General features: G+C 39.2%; 3 protein-coding genes across 5 annotated transcripts; 2 read left to right on the top strand and 1 right to left on the bottom strand.

The window, feature by feature from the left end:
- Window positions 1-248: 248 nt before the first annotated feature.
- On the top strand, window positions 249-11,361 carry RB195_013763 (uncharacterized protein; the record flags this gene model as incomplete). 2 transcript variants are annotated; one of them, XM_064203738.1, is made up of 38 exons in its annotated part: window positions 249-294; window positions 1,478-1,557; window positions 1,671-1,808; window positions 2,050-2,163; window positions 2,300-2,434; window positions 3,145-3,246; window positions 3,422-3,581; window positions 3,648-3,726; window positions 3,790-3,961; window positions 4,023-4,084; window positions 4,137-4,220; window positions 4,334-4,442; window positions 4,605-4,725; window positions 4,821-4,913; window positions 5,068-5,198; window positions 5,354-5,453; window positions 5,656-5,756; window positions 5,811-5,880; window positions 6,110-6,222; window positions 6,334-6,503; window positions 6,628-6,756; window positions 6,820-6,973; window positions 7,061-7,265; window positions 7,475-7,569; window positions 7,650-7,733; window positions 7,795-7,908; window positions 7,995-8,126; window positions 8,175-8,327; window positions 8,503-8,690; window positions 9,505-9,580; window positions 9,746-9,841; window positions 9,911-10,012; window positions 10,088-10,156; window positions 10,227-10,312; window positions 10,449-10,560; window positions 10,778-10,840; window positions 10,905-11,051; window positions 11,197-11,361. In XM_064203738.1, 38 exons carry the CDS (start codon window positions 249-251, stop codon window positions 11,359-11,361), a joined length of 4,350 nt encoding a protein of 1,449 aa, XP_064059619.1. The 2 variants fall into 2 exon arrangements, with proteins under 2 accessions (XP_064059619.1, XP_064059620.1); XM_064203739.1 differs by lacking the exon at window positions 249-294 and having other exon boundaries at window positions 1,480-1,557.
- A 756-nt stretch (window positions 11,362-12,117) lies between these two features.
- RB195_013762 (uncharacterized protein) lies at window positions 12,118-13,902 on the bottom strand (the record flags this gene model as incomplete). Of its 2 annotated transcripts, XM_064203736.1 has the most annotated exons (7): window positions 12,118-12,222; window positions 12,722-12,824; window positions 12,885-13,042; window positions 13,112-13,187; window positions 13,317-13,392; window positions 13,644-13,720; window positions 13,790-13,902. In XM_064203736.1, 7 exons carry the CDS (start codon window positions 13,900-13,902, stop codon window positions 12,118-12,120), a joined length of 708 nt encoding a protein of 235 aa, XP_064059617.1. The 2 variants fall into 2 exon arrangements, with proteins under 2 accessions (XP_064059617.1, XP_064059618.1); XM_064203737.1 differs by lacking the exon at window positions 13,112-13,187 and having other exon boundaries at window positions 12,722-12,818; window positions 13,664-13,720.
- Window positions 13,903-16,320: 2,418 nt separating this feature from the next.
- RB195_013761 (uncharacterized protein) lies at window positions 16,321-20,426 on the top strand (the record flags this gene model as incomplete). The annotated part of the gene is made up of 11 exons (XM_013451127.2): window positions 16,321-16,380; window positions 16,514-16,598; window positions 16,741-16,849; window positions 16,943-17,102; window positions 17,161-17,303; window positions 18,632-18,731; window positions 18,805-18,912; window positions 19,477-19,569; window positions 19,679-19,759; window positions 19,909-20,049; window positions 20,268-20,426. 11 exons carry the CDS (start codon window positions 16,321-16,323, stop codon window positions 20,424-20,426), a joined length of 1,239 nt encoding a protein of 412 aa, XP_013306581.2.
- Between the last annotated feature and the right edge of the window lie 2,520 nt (window positions 20,427-22,946).

Here is a 22,946-nt window from a genome sequence, read left to right as displayed (position 1 = left end):
ATCTCAGCATGAAAATGAAGAAAAATGACGCGACCACCTGACTGAGTCAGAGGGAAAACAACGAAGTGCAAAAATCTGCAACACGACTGGCGACAGTTCTCGAATCTTCATGCACAAATTACACGTCAACCTCAGATCGCGCTAGTCTGCATACTTGGCACGTTTACGGGTGGGGATTTCATCATCTCGTGCATGGGCATCTTAGGCATTTGGCGGTGTTTGTATGGCATGAGGTGACGGAAGTGGATATGTCGCAGTCGTTAAGGGGAACGCTGTCTGCAAGATCGATCGGAGGTTCGATTCCGGCCTGGTGCATTGTTTAGTCCAGTTACACGTTCTTAAACCTCAAACGATTCTGAATTAAAGTGGTGGTGCATCCCAAGCGGATTGATTAGCAGTAGATAGTTATCCACTAAGTCAAACAACCATGTCTAGGCGCTCGGAGCTCAGTAAAACTACTTGGAGATCGGAGCACTTTTTGGTACTCCATCCCTCCCCCAACTTCACTTTTGCCCTAGCCAAATTAGATCATGGTTTATTTGCTGTTTTAGTGATAACGACGTCGTTTAGAACTGATTTCAAAATGAATAGAAGTAAACTACTTGCTTTAAACACTGTGACACTGTTGGGACCCTTCAGGATCTATCAAGATTTTATGTCGCAGTTTCTTCCGCCTTTTTCCTCAACTTCGCCCCTGTGTGAGAGCACTCCATCAGCTTAACAGGATCTTTTTAATAATAGACATTCTGGAGCACACAAAAGAACTTTCAGTACTTTTGCATCCATTCCGAGTTGGATTCTATCACGCTCACGGCTTTTCCCCGTACACATCCGCTATCTTTCTCGGTCTTCCTACTTTTTGTCTCTCTTCCTTCCTTCTTTTTCTCCTGTATTTTTTCTCTCTATAACACAATGTGGGGAAAATGTAGTTGGGGGAGGGGGCGCTCAGTGGCGCCCTTACTTTTCGACGCTCTAACTTACTTTTTCTCTTAGTAACTTTAGCTTTCATGTCAAAGATCCTCTAATACTAATGCTTAGGCCTTAGGGGCCCGACTGATTTAATTATCAACTTCGAGAAATAAGCGCGCCACTGAGTGCCTCTCCCCCACCACATTTTACCCCACATTGTTTCCTTCTGGTGACAATGAGGACCATTCGATGGAGAAGCCGCTCCAGCCCTCCGCTAATTAACTTAGGTGTGCTCCGTCCGAACGACTTGCTGGTGACACGCCCACCTTAGCAGCTGTCCGAGTTCCCTGCAGACCAATACGAAAATTCCGCACTTGTGCAGCTTTATTTTTGCCTTGTTTGTTTGGAATGATTAAAGTGATACCCACATTCCGAAAGTTTTAATCTCCTATTGTCATCTCCACTTAACTCCTACTGTAATCTTAGAAGTTGAGAGAGATAATTTCTTCATTCCCTCGCATGTGTAGATTTTTTGTTACTCTTAAAATTGAAGTCTTTTGTATTGAAGAAATGGTAGCGAAGACGACAACAAAAGGAACGTCCTCCATTGTCACCGTTGACGCTCTCCAGAAAGAAACTATTACTGAGGTGAGAGTAAAATTGTTTCGTTACACATAAATAACGAGTGTATTTTTCCTAATGTATATTGTGTATGTATACAACACAAGATGTAAATCTTATTTATAGTGTTTTCTTTCCAGGTTGCTTGCAAATTCTGGGCACCTTTTTCAAAAACTCATGCTGCGTATTCTGCTCCCTTAGTCGACACGATTTATCAACACGAAATGATTGCAACACACTTTAATCCGAGGAAAATTATCATGTTGGAGTTTAGGCAAGTGATTTGAATAAGTTTTGCCTCTACATTCTCACGTTTTTTGAGTTACCTTTGGAGAGATTATGTAGTAAATTTGAATGTCACTCTTTATTTAGAAAGTTCCCATTTTCTAACATGTAGGATTCATGAGGCTCTAGGAGTTTGGTTCCAGTTTCTCAGGAATTTGGCTCTTTAACTTTCTCACATAGTTGCAGTCCTAAGTCCGGTACTTCCTATTTCTCATTGTCCGCTCATTTAGCCAGTATCTCGAGTGCTACCTTTGGCCAAATTACACTGAGGAGGCAAGCACAGCGCATGTTATGTCAATAATCATTATGCTCAACGAGAAATTCAGGGAACGCATAGATGCTTGGCAGGTAAGATTTTAACCATTTTCTTATCGAATTGCTGCTTACTTTTTATTTCAAATTTCTTTCTTCTATATTTTTGTCCCGATTTGTTTCCTCACAGTAAGATGGCGAACACTATCCTTACTTGAAAGTGGTATTTTAGTGTTTTGTAAAGAAGCCAGAACACTTCTCATCGTTCACTTACCGTGTCCTCAAATTGTCTTTGGACGAAACTTCTCGAAGCAACGCTGAACAATGTGCGATCATCACCTTCCTTGTGAACAGTTTCAATTCTGTTGTCAGTTCTTTTTTCCGAAGAAGTCCTATTCTTTTCGCGATTTAATAGTACAGTGATGGGGGCTAAGGTGGTTAGGCGGGAACACTTTGTGCTAGAATCGAACTGTGCAGAAACGAGTATAGAGCACAAAAAGCGTTCTCGTTGTTAAAACGTGTTATTCGCATAATGGCTGCTGCTGATAATTCGGTGACTGTTTGCGAATTCTTTCGATTTTCGCGATTATTACGTTGCCGGAGCCTGCATCGAAGTCCAAGAATGGATTTGAAACGGCTCGCATCTCGTGGATTTTTGTGAAGGAGGCGACTTTGCTCCACTTGTGGAAACCGCTTTCAAAAAGCGAAGTAGGCGAATAGGAATAATTTTCATAAAACCAACCAAAAAGCCCTATCGGTTTGGTAAAGTCAATGCAGTACTAGCTCCAGCTGCGTCTTCCTTTTTCTTAGTAACTTTAGCCAACATGTCATGAGTCCTCTAAGATTGACGCTTAGGCTTTAAGGCCCCGACTGACTCGGCTACTCAATTCCAGTAATGACCCGTCGATTTATGAACTATCAGCTATCTCATATTCTTCTGTGCTTTTCAAATGGGAAAGCGATTTGTCACTTGAGAACAACTTTTCTGCGCTCTGTGGACGTTTTTGCACAGTTCGATTTTACTGCGACACAGTGGCCCCGCCCACCTACCTTAGCACCCAGTAATATTTTCTTCAGGAAGTTGATATAGTTCGTGAACAAATGAACAAGTTAACACACATGTCGATCTGGACTAATTTGTTGCCGAGTCAAAGAGAGGACATATTTGGAGGTAGCAAGGTAAATAGCACGCACACCATTGGCATTTGTGGTTCAATTTATTTTGCCCTTGCTTAATTTCATTCTCATGTGCAGTTTTGAGATGATACCAAGTTTAAGTTCTAACTTTTAGGTTGCGTAAGTGAACAGTTAAAAACGTCTACATTGTTACACAGCTTACTTTTATCCTCTTTAGAAACTGCGAAAGTACTGGGCAAACCTGTCACAAAAACTTGCTGCTCAAGACGCTGAAGACAGTGAAGAGTCCCGAAGGGCACAGTTCGAAAGAAATTATTTATGGAATCTTATAGCTCGCTTTAAGCGCACATTAGATCGTGTAGACGACGAATCGAAAGGTTTTCTTGGTTTTCCTTTCAACAGCAGTGCGTTCCAGTCACTCATTACACAGTTCTCCAATTTAGAAGTCGATTTGGAAGATATCCGTTATTGTGAGAGGTTTATTGAGCTTTTAATTGACCTTGAAGCGCTTCTTCCTACGAGGTTCGGTTAAAGTGTTTTAATTTCCCGTATATATTGATCCATGTCTTTATCTCTGATATTTAGGAGGTTCTTCAATGCTTTGTTGCATTCTTCGAAGCTTATTACCCACTGTGTGCTCTCGAAGCTGATATCGTCTGAGGCAGGATCGTTATTCTGCCAACTTGTTGAGATGCTGAAATTTTATGCAAGATTCGAGATTAATGATATTACAGGGCAGCAACTCACACATAAGGAGGTAGGAATTTGTGATGATTGCTCTTGAAAGCCATTCAAAAACTAGCATCCTTCCTATTCAGGTCTCTAACAAACATTACGAGCATGTGGTAAAACTGCAGAAGGCGGCGTTTAAATATTTCAGGTGCGAGATATCGTATGTTTGCATCTCCTTACTTTCAATTTTCTATTTGTAGGGAGAGTATGCCTGATTTCTATCTATTGAGCGTTGGAAGTGTAGACACTCGCAAAGCTTTGTTGAAACAATTCGGCTCAATGAAGTGCGTTTTCTCTTTGAAATTTCCTCGTCATGACTTTTTTCTGTCGTTTCAAATAAACATATATATAAATGTATAAATTGTAGTTTCTGTTTCCTACACTATAGTTTTCCCAGGAAATCCGAAATATATCGTTTTGCGGAGTATCTCCATTTGGTTCCTCCTATGGATAGCGAGAATTCACAGTTGGAGACGTACAGCAAAGAATTTTTGACAGAAACCATAGTAAGTGGTTGAAGAAGATAGATCCGCCCGATTAGAATATCTTTTAGGATGCCAAGGACGAAGGGTTTTGTGTAGCTCTTTTCTTTGTGTGGGAACTAAAAATGATTTACGAACTCATACACAGTGCGGAAGTTTCACGTGATGAAAAATGGGATACTTCAGACACTTCACTGTGAACGACGGGTGAACCAACTGCAACAGCTCAACGAACAGCCACTGTACCCAACTGAACAGGTCATTTGGGACGAAAACGTCGTACCATATGAAAACTACTCCGGCGAAGGTTATGTAAAACTCCGTTCTGCTAGTTTTCCACTTTGATATCATATTCTTGCTGTTCTATTTTCTTTAGCAGCTCGTTGAACTCCAAGGTTTTAGGTGTCCTGGCATTGAATAAGCTGAACCTGCAATTTTTGACGTTGCACGATTATCTTCTGAGGAATTTCAACTTGTTTCAGTTGGAATCAACCTGTAAGTTGCGATTCTTCGTAAAGCAAACACATTTTACATTGTACTAGCCGATATTACTGCGGTTCCTCTACTTTGCACACATCTTCTTTCTTTCTTAATTACTGCCATTGTTATTTATATTGTTTGAGCTCCCATTTCCTTATTTCTTCTTTAGATGAAATTCGACAAGATTTGGAGGATGTACTTTTCCGTATGAAGCCATGGCGCCATGAAAATAGAAACGAAACTGTGTGGGGCGGATGGGCTCGAATGGCGCTGCTTCTCGATTCATTCCAGATCACTGAGGTAGGATTGTCTCTTTCTCATCACCCCGCATTATTACAGTCAATACCGTTCTATGCGTTTGCATCTCTCAGTTCTTCGCTACGGTATAAGTTCATCATTCCTCTAAGCATAGTTTAGGCATTGAATTCTTGGATTTACTAGCTTTAATGTTTAAGGTAGGAAAGCCTTTCGTAGGCGACAAAAGTCCGTCAGTAGTCAGAGGAGAATTCTCAGTAAACGTTGGCAGACGCGTGGATATCAAACAAGAGTGGGAAAGTGAGTGACTCAGTTCCTTTCTTGCACACGTTTTCATGACGTTGCGAGCTCCCCTAGTTTAAATTCTTTTTTTCCGTCACCCTCAGTTTTTGCACCTTTTTCGTGTTGATTGGTCGTCATTTTCCATCAAACTGTCTGCAATATTTTTCATATATCGAATATTCATGACTTCTTACTAACTAATACCCTTAAGTCTTTTAAGGTCTCCGTAAACACGATGTTTGTTTCCTTATCACTTGTCGGTCAACTCAACCTGTTGGTACAAAGTATGACATTAGGAAACCATTCAAGGATCAGATTCAGGTAGCTGGGAAGTTTTTGGAAAATTACCTTTGATTTTACAGTGAAATCTTGTAGGTTACTTATGTTCGCGGTTGCGAGATAGAAGGGATGATTGGCCAAGATGGCCAGGTCATTGAAGAATTTGGTAAGTTCGCAATTTCAAAAAAGTCAAAAAAAGAAAGAACGAGAGAGTAAACATCTCTTTATCCAAATATTTGCACACAAAACTTTTTCTTTAACAAGTTCTTATCAATTTTTCTTTAACAAGTTCTTATGAAATTTACGAGTTTATCTTTAAAAATGGTACCTAGGGAGAATTATTTTAATTTCATAGATGATTATTTTCAGCATGAACTTGAAAAACCCTTTTTTAGAGTCTTACGAGAAGAAACCTCAGATACAGGGCGACATTAGGAGATTTCGGGTATTTTTGGATCCGAACCAGTATAGAATCGACATGGAAAACAGAGTAGAAAAAGGAGTAGAGGTACAATAATGATCCAACGTCTTGTTTCGTTTAATCCATTACAGAATTCGCCGTTGAAATAGTAGCCTACGTTTGATCTCTCAAATAGACGTTTCATTGTTTCTAGTTTAGGATGTATACTACACCTTCAATCTGGTTGTACGGCGCGATCCAAAGACAAATAATTTTAAAGCTGTACTAGCTACTATGCGACAACTGCTCAATACAGAGTGTGTGGTACCAGACTGGTTGACAGATATTGTGCTGGGATATGGTGAGCCGGATTCTGCTCACTATTCGAAGTTAGTTTTCCTTGACTCTCTAGTCATAAACAGTAATTGTTATCTTCTGGAAATGTATCTGGTTTTTCTCTTTTTTAGCATCGACATAGTGAGATCGTGAGCATTCTAAGCTTCCTTATTTTAGGATGAATAATGTGGTACCGACCTTGGATTTCAACGATACATTTTTATCATATGAACACCTGAAAGAGTCATTTCCTGGTTATCGCGTTGAAGCTACAACTGAAGAAGAAAAAATGATACCACCGTTCCAGTTCGTTCGCGCATACCGTTATTACTATTGTATTGTCTCAGTTATGATGTTTCGATGTTTCAGACTGAAGTTCAAAGATCTTATTCGGGGAGGTGAATCAGAAGGTGAAAAAGTGATCGAAGTGATTCCTTTGGTCCGAGATGCTCGTACACCTTATCCTGTTTTTCCTAACAAGAACAGAGTGAAGTTTACGTCGGCGCAGATAGAGGCAATTAAGGTCAAACAAATTTCATATTTTTTGTACGTATATTTGATGGAATTTGAGGAAAGTTTCCAAATTTTTCTACCTACTTTTTTTCTTCAGGCTGGCATGCAACCTGGATTAACTATGGTGGTGGGGCCACCAGGTACCGGTAAAACTGATGTGGCTGTGCAAATCATCGCGAATATCTATCACAATTGGCCTCAACAACGCACTTTGATAGTCACCCATTCTAACCAGGCACTGAATCAACTGTTCGAGAAGATTATTGCTCTAGACGTTGACGAGAGACATTTACTGCGGATGGGTAAGTGTTTTGTGGTACGCATCAGTGCAGCAGTACACCTTTGTGAATGCTCTAGTGCCCCTTCATTGAAACTGCGTGATCCTCGCTTTAGAATTCTTCGTTTTTGTTGTTTTTTAGGCTAATTCATTTCACTACTTGGGTCACAACAAGTAAATCATGGAAATTTTTACATCAATTTTAATTACATATCAGTCAAATTCTTCTTGAAGGTCACGGCGAAGAAGGACTCGAAACGGAGAAGGACTTCTCTCGTTATGGTCGTGTAAACCATGTGCTCAAGGAGAGGTTGAGATTACTTTCTGAGGTGGCACTTAATATTTGTGTTTCGTTTTGAGTGGTTTTTATTGTGCTTCAATTCATTCGTCCATGAACAATAATTTTAAGGTGGAACGGCTACAAAAGGCGATGAACGTGATTGGAGATGTATCCTATACTTGCGAGAATGCTGGACACTTCTTCCGGTTTACGGTATTTTCTTGAAATGATTCTAAAATACAAACTTATAGAATTTGAGTTTACCAGTATTTAGGTTTGTCGCGCATGGGACGAATTTCTAGAACAATGTGCTAGCGAGAAGGATGGTGGTGTAGGGGAAATTTTCCCCTTTACCGGCTTCTTCTCCGATATTGATCCTTTGTTTACTGTAAGCTATGTCATTACTTTTATTTAGATTTGCGTTCCCCTTTAGCATAGGTTTTTTTTCTTTCTTAAAACGTCCTTAAAATGTAGGGTTCTTATGCTGCTGATATGGAAACGGCTCGATGCTGCTGGCGGCACATCAACCATATTTTCCAGCAGCTGGAGGAGTTCCGCGCTTTTGAGCTGCTTCGAAATGGAAGAGATCGAACTGAGTACCTTTTGGTAAGATTATTTTTGTGTTTTGACACCTTGTAACTATTTCTTATTCAGGTCAAAGAGGCAAAAATTATTGCTATGACCTGTACGCACGCAGCTTTGAGAAGGAATGAACTGGTACAGCTTGGATTCCGCTACGATAATATTCTTATGGAAGAAGCAGCTCAAATTTTGGAAGTGGAGACGTTTATTCCCCTTTTGCTCCAGGTATCTCTTTTGATATTGACTGTCGCGCACATATTTTATTTTGGTACTTCCAATTTCCTGTTTTTGAGATTCGATTGTCAAGTATGCAGTTCTTCATTTGCTTGTTTGTGACCACTGCATCTTTCTGGCCATTCTTGCTCTTTCTCTGCTCACGATATCGCTCTCTTTATTTTAGAATCCACAAGATGGCAGAAACCGACTGAAGAGGTGGTGTATGATCGGAGATCACCATCAGCTTCCTCCTGTTGTTCAGAACCAGGCTTTCCAGAAATATTCGAACATGGAACAGTCACTGTTTGCTAGATTTGTACGGCTCGGTGTACCAAATATTCAACTTGATAAACAAGGAAGAGCTCGATCAGAGTTGGTTATCTGTTTGACATTTGGCATGAAAATTGGTTCGTGAAGGTGCATACCAAAGCAGTAGTTATTAGGAAATAAGCAGAACTACAATATATGAATGCTGCAGAGAGCGAACTCGACTGAAAGGACCAGGCAGTTGAGTCTTGTGATCAATGTCGGCAGTCTTTTAGTATTTTAGAGAACTTACATTTTGTTTTCACTCATAGTGGTTAGGAACTGATAGTTTGGTGGGAGGACTGCACATGAAGCATGGTCAAAACGACGTAAAGCTCAGTACAGTTACGTATGCGGCTGCTCTCAAAGCGGTTCAGTGGGGCTTAGTGATTAAGACCGAGAGAGTACCCTGGCTAGCACTATTCTTCGCTGCTATTCGCGACCGTCCCAACTCGACCCCTAGCTTACGCAGTTGCGCCGTGCTTCGTGTCATTTTGACCCTATTGAACGTCTGCTAGAGATTAGCGCGATTATCCACACATACACCTGAATAAAAATAGGCTCGAAGTCGTGGAATCCGTCGTTTTGAAACTTCTCCTGTACCCTGAGCTACTTCCACTACTACTACCTTTGCATTATTTTTGTGGCTTTAGTCGCTAAATTTGTGATTGAAAGTAGGCGTGGAGTCTATCAGTTTAGTTGTGGAGAGGTTGGTCGTTTGAATTGTGGATTGAATATCGCCCCTTTCAGGCTCTGAAGAAGGCGATATAGCCGAAACGTTAGCCAATAAATTTGTTTAACAACCTCGTGTACAGCTTATCAAACTCGATAATACCTCTGCATTATTTTTGCTCAATGCTATCTTGTTGAATTTTTTCAGGATAGCTGCTTTGTATAGCTGGCGTTACAAGAATCTTGGTAATCTTCCCCACGTTGAGGCTTTGCCACAGTTCCAGGTCAGTTGCTTGTACTATTATCCCAGAAATTGTATAACATGAAATGTCTTGTTTGCAATTAATATCAGTTATTTCGATGCAATTAATATCAGTTATTTCGACGCTTTATCTTTTCGCTGCAGCTGTTTCAACAGTGTTCTTTTCTTAATTACTTGAGGTTTCTAGACTGCTAATGCTGGTTTTGCGTTCAACTACCAACTCATTGATGTACCGGATTTCAATGGACAAGGAGAATCACAGCCAAGTCCATTTTACTATCAGGTATCCTTCTTCATCAAGTTAACCCACGCTAAATTTTGAGAAATTAGTTTGATCTGTTTTTTTTTTCAGAACTTGGGAGAGGCAGAATATGCAGTTGCATTGTTTACGTATATGCGCATTATTGGATATCCAGCTGAAAAGATCTCCATAATCACAACCTATAATGGACAAGTGTGTTTTCGTTTTTTCTTTGCCTCGGCTCTTTTTTTCTCTTGTGCTGTTTCTTGTTAATGTTGTTGTTTCTAGGCACAACTTATCCGTGATGTTGTGGCAAGAAGATGTGCGAATAATCCGCTTATTGGAGTTCCTGCACAGGTAGTTCATGTCCTATTATCTTCTCGGATGGTTAGCTATCGATTGTTATCGAGTGATTGCTGTTGTGCAGGTGTCAACTGTGGACAAATACCAGGGTCAACAGAATGACTATATAATTCTTTCTCTTGTTCGTACTTACAATATTGGACATATAAGGTCAGTTTCACTTGTTACTCTTCTATGTTTTTTCCCCCGAACCGGGTGTTTTTTTATAACTTCGTTTCAGTTTTTTTTTTCGCGTGTCCCATTTGTAACTGATTTTCGGTCCGTGATTATACACAGAATATTTTAGAGATGTTCGTCGTCTCGTGGTAGCATTGTCTCGAGCACGTCTAGGTCTTTATGTGCTTTGCCGAGCCAGCCTTTTTCGCAACTGTTTTGAACTTACACCTGCTTTCAATATTGTGAGTGATCTTGTCTGAACATTACTTCTAGTCAAACAATTTGATTATGGTTTGATTATGATTATGCGTGGTAAAGTTGACATCGTACTTCCGAAACGACTCCAAATTGCAAAACAAAAGTAGAAAACCCAAAGGATTTGTCTTTGGTTCTGCTATTGGTGAAATATTGATCTTGTTAGCTTTCAGCTGCCCTATAAAAGTGATGCTTTTTGTTTAGCTGTGTCAGCGGCCTTCTCGCCTAGTTATCATTCCGAGCGAAGCGTATCCGACGCAAAGAAAGGTAATTTCATGCTTTTGTTTCTACTTACTCGACTCATTGTGTTATTGAACTTTCATTTATTCAGGTAGGGGAACGTGCTGAAGGTGAACCGATTTCAATCGATAACACAGTTCATATATCGACATTTGTACATGACTTCTACATGAGTAACATGGAGTCGATGCGTGCTAACTATGAGCGAGCGATGGAACACTACCGGAAGAAAGTGCAGGTTTGCAGTAAAGTTCATGCTTCCTCTAGTCATTTTTTATGTAAAATAATATTACAGTAGATTTTCTGAGTCTTCGCACTGTTTCTTACTTTGCATGAAATCTTCTTCTTTAAGATCTTTTAACGGTAATACTTATTTCGTTAAGCTACTCCTCCCACCTGCGGAGATAGAAGAACCTGAGATTTCTGAAGCCGAACGAAAGAGGGAGGAAGCCAAAGCAAAAGCTGAAAAAGCTCAACAACAACAAGAAAGCGAGATCGTCTTCGAAAGCATGGATTTCGAGAAACTCGAGGAGGTGCCGAAGTATTGAAAATACTCATTCTGGATCTGATTGTCGTAGATTGTTGATCTCTTGTACTTTGCCTTTTTCTTGGAAATTTCTTCTTGAAATGCATATGTTGTTGAAATTTTTTTCGACCTCGAAGTGTGAAAGGAAGTGGACACTTTGGAGGGCTCATTCATACGGTGAAACAAGATTTCTTCCCAGAACAACACGTAAATTTCCCAAAAAAAAGTCATGTAGACTCTTTTCTATGTTCTTTCGTTCGTAGTTCTCTCACTTCTTTCATGGTCTCGTTGCAAATTAAAAGCGGTAGCTACACGGTAATAAAAATTGTGAACGGCAGATATTTTAAATATTGACCGAGTGTCAATTTTTTTATATGGAGGACGTTGTTTGTATTTATTTATACTGGTGATTGTTATTGTTGTATGCAAAAGTTTTGCATAAAGTTACTTCGCTGCTACGTTTTCCTCATGAAATACGTTTATCGCTGTGATACTTAGTAAGTTTGTATTTTCATCGCTGGTGGTATTGTGATGTAATTCGCAGGTGCGTTAAATTCTCTTGTGTGGTGCATTTGGGAACACTCATTTGCTTTTGCGTCTTCTTTGCGTTTTCTGTGGTGCTTCCACAAGTAATTTTAAAAGAAAAATTCTTCTGTATAGATTATAATCGATACGCTTCATTGGACTCACAAGCCAGAGTATAAAAATATCTGATGAATGAATATATATGTACAGTCCGAAGGAAGAAGTTCTGAGATTTTTAAGATGTTAGGAAGTTTCACATATCCAAGTCGTCTTCGGAGCATGTCGAAAGTGAAAGTTTCTCCTCAGGACTAGTGTTGAATCCTTGAGCGCTGAAGTTGAGAGGTGGGTAGTAGGCTGCCTGAAGTAACGGTTTGATAATAAGTAAGGATGCAAGAAATTCTTCCTGCTTATGGCTTCAAAACGTTTCTTCCCAAGGCAGCGGTTAGATGCTAGATATGGTTTTGAGATGAAAAGCGCAGATACTTTTTGCTGTACATTCAGCTATGTTTGTTTTCTATCTTGTAGATTCTTGCATAGCAGAAGTTCATTTCTTTGTTAGCATGCTTCCAGTCTCAAAATTTAATTTTTGGAGCTATCTTTTTGAAAGATGTGTTACGGTGTCAAGAAACGATTTTAGAGAGTAAATATGTGTTACGAACACCCCAGACTTTCATATCGCAAGGCATCTATCTATACTATGCTAGAGTTCCCTCCGGTACTGTTAGTGACAGTTTTGTGCTCATTTCCGAAATTTGATTAGTCGTTTTCGAAATAAAAAAATGATTTTTTGGCTCACTTAGCAAATTTGGTATCTGCAGTTCTGTGTTTAGTCAATAACTTCTAAAATTCGAGCCTACCTGTTGACTCCAATACAACTGCGAGTAGTTGCTTTGTTCAAACGTGATTTCGGAACAAGGAATATTATTTGTGGTCTGTTGTGCGGCAGGAACTTCTCTAAAACTGGAAATAAAACAGTTTAGGAGATGTATTGATCCAATTTTTAAAGGTATATAAGAGTACTTTGTAGGTAGTTTTGCGTCAGGCAATTCATCTGGTGAAGGTGAAGACAATGATGAGACACTGGTGTTAGCCCCAGAAGAACTTGTGGTACCTGCATCTCTGGTACCGTACTCTCGATGCTTACGTTTGTACCGTTGATTTTGAAACCATATCTTGACCTACGAAATATTCATTTTTCATGGGAATTAGGAGTAGTAGATAAGGCGAACAAAAGTTGAAAGCTTCACTTGTTCTCCTGTTAGACCAATCATGTGGGCGAAACTGTCTCGCTCTGGTTGTCTTATGTGTTCTTTCTCAGCGAACCTGCAAAAATCGGTCATCCTTGAAGTGGAATTTGTAATTATACATTTTGAGCTAGGATTTGAAATAATGCCCTCCATTTTTGATTTCCAGAAAAGCATAATTCTTACATGACGATGTTTAGCCACTTACCTTCTCTGAAGCATATTCAGTTGTAGTTTCGTGAATAAGTTCCGCTTTTTCTTGTACTTGCCACCAACTTGTGCGCCTGCAAAGAATCGAAATTTGTTCCTTTGTTGCTCCATTCCGAACGCTTACGAATTAGTCTTTTTTTTTTTTGCTGTAGGACAATTTAATAATGTTTGTAGTCCTTATGATTTTCGCCGTTATTACAAATACCCAGCTTCTTTTAGTATATTAAAATGTTCAAGTATTCTCTGCATTATTTTAGATTGATTTTCTCAAATACGAAAACACATCTTGCATTTGCTCAGTATTTGGAACGAAAGGTAGTCTTGCCTGGAGTTGCGTAGTTGTACCAATTTGCCATACTTGGATAAGCTATTGAATGAGGCATAGTCATCGGTACTGAATACCTGAAAACGAAGTTTTGATATTTCCATTAGAGCTTCGGAAGTGGAATGAGTGAAGTGAATGGAACCAACCCTGGTTGTCCAGTAGCAGAAATAGGATAAGCGTAGTACGGGGGTGGCATAGACATCCAAGGAATCTCATCAAAAATACCAGTAACAGGATAAGAGCAACTGCTGGTTTCCATCTGAAATTATTTTTTTTATCACAGGTAATCCGTAAATACTGCGGGGAGCTTTCTTATGAAAGTTCGGTAGGAAATCCATAAATAAAGTTGGAAGTGAAACCTGATGACAACTAGCAACTAAATGGAACTAAATGAGGTCTCTAAGCAGTACTTGTGTCACCGTCGATGATATTCTGATACTCCGCCCATTCGAAACTAGCCTTTGGTGTGCTGATGTCGTCTGGTCGCTGTGCGTGTTGCCGTTGGCTATTACGCCCACCTGCAAGATCCCAATAGGACCTAGAGGCATTTTTCAAGGGCTATTCATTTTTGAGAGTCATCCTTAACATCAAGTGCATCGTTCACGGTGATATCTGCAAGCGGTAGTCTCTTTTGAGTTCTGCGTACAGAAAGTTATTGCTCAAAAAATGTGTACATTGTTGTTGGAACAAATTCTGAGCATTTCCGGTCTTCAAAATTCTGAGGAAGTGATAGAGGGAGAATAAGAAATGAAGTATTTACTTGGACTATTTGAATTAAGAAAGATAAGTTTTCTTTTCCCTTGCATTTCGTTTGCACTTTACTCATACTAATCTTTAACCATGAAAATATTTCATCTTCCTATCTCTACATCTTTTACTTCAGACTTCCACATATTTTAAACCTTAAGACCGTCGCAACCCGACCTGTACACTCGACGAAGTGAAGATAACCCCCTACGGTTTTTGTGAAATCTTTGGGATTTCTATGCACCAGTGGGAAATGTATTAGTGCGACATCATTTTTATTGCATAGGATTACGATCTACGAATTGCGCTGAATAATTATAACAGAAATTAGTTTTGGAAGTTCACAAGTTTGGATGTTTCGTTCCGGCATTCCCGATTGCTGATCCGTCAGTGATGTTGTACTATAATTAAGAAGTTAACAAGTGACGATTGTAATGAATTAATGATTGGTTCCTCACCTATACCCCCGTTTTACTAGTTAATAGCATCGTTTGAAGAGGTTTAGTTGTTTCAAGTGCCTACACTTAGTACTTCTACTACGGCTGGCAAGAATGGCGTGAATGAGAGTGCCGTAATAATTGATGCAGGACTATTTTAATCTATTTGGAACACAAATTTCCACAGTTGCTCTACTTCTTTCTTTAATTCGAAAACAAGCTGTCAGCAGCTTATCTCTCATGACATGATCTGTATTAGGTGTCTAGTAGGTGTGAATTTTATGGACTGTAGTGGTTAATCCCAGTATCCCGTACATGGTTTCCGGATACTACACTTATTTAACCTTTGATAAGAAATTTGTGCAGGTAGGAAATGTTAACTGAAATGCTCGGAAGCGATGGGGGAAGTTGAAAACAGTAAATACTACATGACGTTGATCAGTGTTTCCTTTTTTTGAATTGGCGTTCGTTTTAGTTGCCTAAAAATGTGGTGTTCAACCAAATTCAAAATTTGAGGGATTAGTTCTTAATTTTGGAGGAATGATTCAAGGTAAAGTTGAGTATTCAATCTGCACGAATTCGTAAGTGTCATAGTCAGTTATATTTGCTTTAATGTAGAAAAGTAAAATTTAATTCTAGACTTCCAGGAACGTGTTCCTAATTTGGTCAATCAGTAGTCACGAAATTTGAGGAATTCTGTCTCTCCTCAATTTCGCTTACAATTTGTGCAAAGCTGAGTGAGTTCAACGTAATTGTGTAGATAACGGTCATGTTCTGTACTTTTAAATCTTTGCTGCACAGTGGTGTGTTTAAGTGGACGAGCTGTTCCAGTTTTCTTATCAATGGGTTTACGATCTATTAAATGTTACCCCGAAAGGTGTTGTCGCTGAGGGCTACAGAGTGCTATGCTCAATTTACCTGCAGTATAATCACTGCCAGGAAGAATTAAGTCTTTTTCTGAATTCCAAAGAACTTACTAGATTCATGATGTTTTGGCAATATTGTTTATCTCACAAACCAAATTCGCTCTTAACTAAAGTTGTTTCCAAGACTTTTTAATTTTTAAAATTTATGAAGCTCTATGGTGCAGATCCTTATTGCCTTTGACTCCTATGTTGTTCGCATTTTAAACTTGGGCGTTCTTACAGCTCATTTGAAAAATCACTCCAAACTTGTTTTGCATTTTGTTTTTGTTGTGTTTTGCATCTTGTTCTCATTTTTCGCATTTCGCTGACGACTACAACCCACGATTTCCAACAAAATTTGATGAATAGCATTGCGTTATGCTCATTGAAAGCCACATGAGACACCCATAAATGTGGACATTTAAAGAGCGGGCAGAATATGTATGTAGGAAGGTCTTACGCAAAGGGTTTTTCATTATAATGTTTCTCTCTTCTTTTGTAGCTTTTGGCGGTAATGTTCTTTATCTTATGTGATGTAATCAAGAACATCGTTGCATTTTTCAAAGACCTTTATTCAAGAGTTCAGCAATGTCTGGTGAAGCGGGCGTTAACGAGAAACTGGAAACAATGCAGGTCAACGGTGATAATGTTCGTATTATTTGCTTCATTTGAGATCTACGTCTTTCAATTTGTGATGTAACTGTTAACAGGGCTTTATTTTACAAGCTCCATTCAAAATGAAAGAGGTAATGAGGAATCATTTGTGATTGTTCTACTTCAGAAAGAAGAAAAAAATGAGGATTTGGTGACGCCATGGAATGTGTCGGCAAGTAGTGCCACCGGGGTGGATTACGATAAATTGATAGGTATGGTGGCAATTTGAACAACCCATTTAATCCTTTTCTCATACATAGGTGTACCGTACTTTCTTCCTGCTCTTTTGGAAGATTTTTTTTTCGAAATTTTTTGTTCATTTTGCATTTGTGTGACTGTAGTTAATGTTTTCAGTAAAGTTTGGCTGTCGCAAGCTGGGCCCAGACCTCGTTGAACGATTCAAGAAAGTGACGGGTCAGGAACCTCATCCAATGTTGCGTCGTGGCATGTTCTTTGCTCACAGGTAGAGTCCTTGGTTCCTCAAGCTAGGTGATAGTACTATCATGTGTCTAAATAACGAAGATCTCTTCAAATAAGACATTTGTGATTATTGCAGGGATTTCGCCTCAATCCTAGATAGAAAGGAACAGGGGAAACCATTTTATCTATACACTGGACGGGGGCCTTCGTCTGGAAGTCTTCACTTAGGACATTTAATTCCGTTCATTTTTACTAAGTGGCTCCAAGATGTGTTCGACGTCCCGCTTATCATCCAGGTATTAGTTTTGCATTTTTGAATAGTTGGTAATTGCCTATGTATAAGGTCAACTCTAGATTACGGATGATGAGAAATTCCTATGGAAGGATATGAAAGTCGATGAGGCAAAGAAAATGGCTCGTGAGAATATGAAGGACATAATAGCTGTGGGATTCGATCCAGCAAAAACATTTATGTTTAATGACTTTGACTACATGTGGTAAGCATACAGCATTCGTACTTTTATAGTTGGATACCAATAGCAGGCAGTCATATTGTGTGAAAGCACCTTTAATGTCATTTTGTTTCTATATGGAAAGTCGAAAATTGAAGGTAATGATGATATATTGTATATTTTTTATTACAAAATTTCTATATTACGGTGTCTTTCAGTACACCTAGTCATGTTTATTGGTCTATTTCCCACACCTAAGGAAATTAAGCTTTTTTATTTCCTTTTATTAGATTGTTTATTGTTCCAAAAAATAAAAAAGAACTTTATACAAACACTACGTATTTTCGGGTCAAAACGACATGAAGCACAGTGTGATTGCACGAGCGGTCGCATTGGAGCAACACGGTTTTTGAGTGTTCGCAGATGATCTGCGAGCGGTATGTTCGACAATTTCCCAAATTTTCCCAAGTGGCGTTATCCGAATCGATTGATTTTTTCGATTTATGTTTCCTTTTTCGTATTTTTGTTGTGCTTACTGTATTTGCGTTTGTTGTAGAGATTTATACTTCACTATACCAGCCGATAATCTATGGAACGGGTGTGGCGCATTCGGTAAGAGATCCGTTGTAGCCGCATGGTCAATGGTTCGAAACCGCCCTAATGCCAACTAAGCCTTTCATCCCTCCGGGTCGGAAAATTAGTGGCAGACCTGTATGGGCAGATAGAACATTAACTTGGTCATTGGCTGGCTCCCGCAAGTCGTTATATAGACCAGTTCAGTACAGTGCCGAACATACATCACGGAATACAGTAAAACGGGGCGCATCCCAGGTGGATTGATACGGCAGAGACTTTATCCTTTACTTTTATCGTTTTTATAGAGAGCTATACTGTATCTGTTTTGTTCTCAAGTCATTGTATTGCTTTCGAAGTTTGGTTCAAAATTGCCTTTATTTTAATGTTAATGTTCTTCTTTTTTTCGCCCCCGCTCCCCCTTCCTTACAAACAAAAAAAAAACGACATTCACATGAAAAATAAATAATAAAAAGAATACAATAACCTAAGAACAATACAAATACGACATAAATCTCTAATAACGAAACCAAATACAGCAACCATAACAAAAATGCGAGAAAAGAAGCATTAAAAAATCATGATGAAAAGCGAAAAAAATGAAAACAAGCGTAAAATTGTGGCCAATAGTGATAGGGGTGACGTCTCTTGGCAAAATTTGGCAAATTGCCAAGCAGGCCGTATGCGAGCGGTCAAAAACCGTGTTGTTCCACCTCGACCGCCCAGGCATTTACACCGCACTCCATGTCGTTTTGATCCGACTAGATCAGGGCGCCCAAGCATTGTGATCTGTTTTTTAGTCCACCCTTCTATGAGAACATCGTAAAAATCTGGAAAGTGGTAACAGGAAATCAAAGTAGAGCGATATTTGGTTTCACACCTGAAGATAGTATGGGAAAGGTATGTTTTTGTAAACTTGTTTTTTTTCGGTACATGACTGACTACGAAACCTTTCTCGAATTTTTATTCTCAGGCAGCTTTCCCGGCCATAGAAGCAGCGCCATGTTTTGCTTCATCGTTTCCACATATCTTCGGTAAGAAGACAGATATTCCATGTCTCATTCCGTGTGCGATAGATCAGGTGAGAACCAACTGATTTTTGAAGTAATAACAATTCAGCGGGGCGGGTCTGGCGCAGACGGTTAGAGTCCGTTGAATTCACACGGTCGATGGTTCGAAACCTGGCTGGTGCAAACCAAGCCCTTCATCCTCCGGGTTCGATAAATTGGTACCAGACTTCTCTGGGAGGATAAAAACACTGACTTGATCATCGGCTGGCCCCTGCAAGTCATTGTATAGACCAGTTAAACGTTCGTAAACCTGAAACGATTCTGAATTGAAGTGAACGTGGTGGCACATCCCAAGTGGGTTGATACGCCAGTGACTTTATCCTTTATCCTTTTATCAATTCAGCTGGAACAATCATCACTGAGAGAATTGTAGTACTGTTTAGGATATATGTGAAAATGTTTCCATAATCTAAATATTGGGATCTCTTCCAAATCTCAAATCAGTAGAAATCTGTTTTCTTTTCCTAAAGTTTTGAAAGCACACCATCAGGTTAAGTAAATTATCATCAATGTTTATAGCTAGATCTCTATACTTCTCTTTTGAGCTGGAGCAACCACAATAAATAATTACTTAGGATCCATATTTCCGAATGACGAGGGACGTTGCTCCACGGCTTAAATTCCCGAAACCATCGTTAATATTTTCGACATTCCTTCCTGCGCTTCAGGTTAGTAGTAGTAGTTTTCTCTCATCGTTATCCTTTTCTTGTTTACTTCTAAACATATTTTTTCTTCTTCAGAACTTCATTGTTTTTTTTTTATGTTTCTCGCGTTTAGGGTGCTCAAACGAAAATGGCGGCTAGCGATGCGTCATCTTGCATCTATTTATCCGATTCCCCTAAACAGATAAAAAACAAGGTATAGCAATCCTTTTTGCTTTTAGTACTTCAATAGTAATTCCGTTCAGTCTTCAATTTTGTTGCTCCGTTGAAAAAAGAAACCGCTACATATTCACATTTTCACGTAGTGGTCGGAATAAGCTTTCCGTATTTTTGTTTTTATTCCAGATAAACAAGTACGCTTTTTCTGGCGGTCAAGCTTCAGTAGAAGAGCATCGTGCGCTTGGAGGTAACTGCGATGTCGATGTTAGTTATCAGTTACTGCGGTATTTTCTTGACAGCGATGAGAAACTTGAAGAAATCCGGAAGGTTTGTGTGTTCTTTTTTCCGTAAAGGCTCTTTTTATGTTACTATACTATGTGCAGTAATGATCTGATGGTTTCCAGCATCTCAGTTTGTTAGTGTATTCCTGGTTTCATGCTTGTTTCTTTAGTTCATTCTCTCTTACATTCTTTTCTGTTTTTATTTCTTGAAATTATACTTGAATTTTAAGTTATGTTATGAAACATCTTATGCCTCTTTTATAGCAGTACACATCTGGTGAATTGCTGACCGGCGAGCTAAAAAAGTTGGCCATTGATGAAGTAACAAAGGTGATTGCTGAGATGCAAGAACGACGCAAGCACGTGACCGATGCTACCCTAGACGAGTTTTTGGAAATTCGCCCTTTGCAGTACAAGTTTTAGCAATGATACTAGCTACCAGCTTTTTTTTCTGGCATGTTGTTATATTTATGAAATGTCTAAACTCTGCTCGCATAACAAAATGGGAAAATTTGTATAAGGTTTTATGTTTGCTATCCCAGTCTACACATCTCAGCCATTCCCTGCTGCAGTGCAGCTATCCTTGTTCTTATTCTCTTATTATTGCCGGGATTGCTTGTTGTTCTTGTTGATTTTAAATCTTTCAACTCTTTACTTCTATCTTATTCTCATAACCGTCATTTTGGTGATATTTACCTATCTATTAGTCGGTTTCCTCAACGTGGTGTCGAAAGTAGGTGTAGAAGATAAATGTGGCGTAGTAAAGCCTTAATGTGATTGAGCCCAGCTGCTAGATGCATTGTAAGGTTCTTTGTGATGTCGTAGTTAGTCGATCCTCGCAGTTTTCGAGTCGTGTTTTGAAATCTTCTCTGAATTTTCATTTCTTTTTCAGAAGTTTTTGTTGCTTGTTACAGTATTTTAGTACGTCTTTGGTCAATGCATTAGACGAATGGGAATTAGTGGAACTCTTCCATGCTCTTCTCTATATTAAATCAAAGAAACCTTATTCCGAAGACCCTCAATTGTGGCTTCGCTAACTCTGAAAATTAAATATTTCTTGGCATACAAAACGTATTGATGATTTCCTTTGAGCGATTTTTGTCTACAGCTTTTACTGTGAAGTTTTTTTAAATAAATTTTTCATCGAATCGATTTTTCGAGAATCGATAGAAATCGATTTTTTTAAGTGCTAACATAGAATTTTTTAAGATCTGTGGTATATGGAGGGTAGAAGTGCGCGTTCTGATTGGATTTTCTGAGTGATGCAATGTGTGTAATCAGCTGGTATAACCTACGAGGTTTTTCTCGTTTTCTGTTCATCACTGTTGCAGTCCTGCTTAACACTTACTCATTTTATTGAAGTTTATTGAAGTTGACGTATTTTATGGTGCTGCAGTGACAATTATCGCTGCACTACATCCGCGGGGGCTTTAAATGAAATATGATAGGCGAGGAATGAACTTCAGTTCTCTACCGTCTTCCAATGGCTCTGTTTGTTAGATTTATCTGTGAAGAGGTTTTACTGGAAGGAACTATTATATCTTACTCTCCACCCAGTTACTTCTCTCAGGATTTGCCCGTTTAGAATAATTCATTCTGAGTACTGTTCAAGGACACTAGTTCTTGCCCTTAAGAGCATAATCTTATTTTAAAAAGCCATCTTTTTGATTGGTTTCGTTGTAACGAAGGCAATAAACAAGCTGTCTAAGTGGATTTGAAAAAAAATCCTATCCGTTCATGTCCATTCTAGCTCTCGAACATCATTAGAAAAGTTATTTTGCCGTATTCTATATTGGTTAAAATTTAGGAGAAAAAAGTAAAGCTGCTGCTGCAAAGCTTATTTAGTAACCTGCCATCACCTAGGTCATGCGTCGACTAACTTGATCACGGTACATGGTACGAGATCGCCACCGATTGCAAAATTTACCAGACAGGGGAGTGGTGTCAAAAGGACATGAAGCACGGACAGTTGCGTAAGCGGCTGCGCGCTCGAAGCGATGCGGTGGGGACAGCGGTTGGAATCGAGGTGGGACCATGGCGAACTGCAGAGATGGGTGGCGGTAGCGAGGATCCTTACACGATCCCAACAGCTACGCTCCACCGCAAGCGCAGTCGCGTCTGCGTAACTGTCCATGCTTCACGTCGTCTTCGCCCAACTATACACCAGACTGCTGTGTTCTCATATTCAGAGTGTAAGCAGTTTGTGAGGGGCACGAGAAATGAAATCATTGTTACCATCAAAATGCAAATTCATCATAGAGCAGATGAATATTATTATGAACATTCGAAATGATACATTTCAGAAAAACTAACAGAAACATCGTTGAAATGCTTCTTAAGTACAGCTCTTGCACGAGAGTTGACGTGTATTTAAGCATGGCTCCTTCATACATGAAAGAAATTTATCTTGTACTCGATGCCTCCTATTTTTCCATCTCCACTTGTTTCCTATTTCTGAACGTTACCATAAATCGGTCAGAAATCTCCGTCATTCGATAGAATTTGTTCTCTTATTTACCAAAATGATCAAAAAACAATGTTTGCATTTAAGTGCCATGAAAAGTACTAGCGGAATTGATGTGAGTAATTCTTGGGACGAATTTAATGTATTTGTACTAATTTTTGTGCATGCTCAAATGCATCTTCATTTATTCCACCACGAATGAGTTAGAGAGTTTCGATAGGAGGAGCTTGTACTTGTGTATGGCCGGTCTAAAAACAGAACGTCCCTCTCGAGTGCCAGTTCATTTCTAATTTCTATGATAATGGGTCCTCTTTTCCTTCTCGTATGCGCCCATCCCTTGACAAGGACATAGTTGCTGACACGAACTGACTGAGAGAGTAGATTACAATAATAATTTCGCCGAAATATAGGATAGTCCCTGCACATGGAATTTCTCTGAACAGTTTTTGCCGTGAAATCCTTCCAATCTTCAAAAAAAG

This window comes from Necator americanus, chromosome V (genome assembly GCF_031761385.1).
Source record: "Necator americanus strain Aroian chromosome V, whole genome shotgun sequence".
NCBI lineage: Eukaryota > Metazoa > Nematoda > Chromadorea > Rhabditida > Ancylostomatidae > Necator > Necator americanus.
This window is presented reverse-complemented; position numbering and strand designations above follow the sequence as displayed.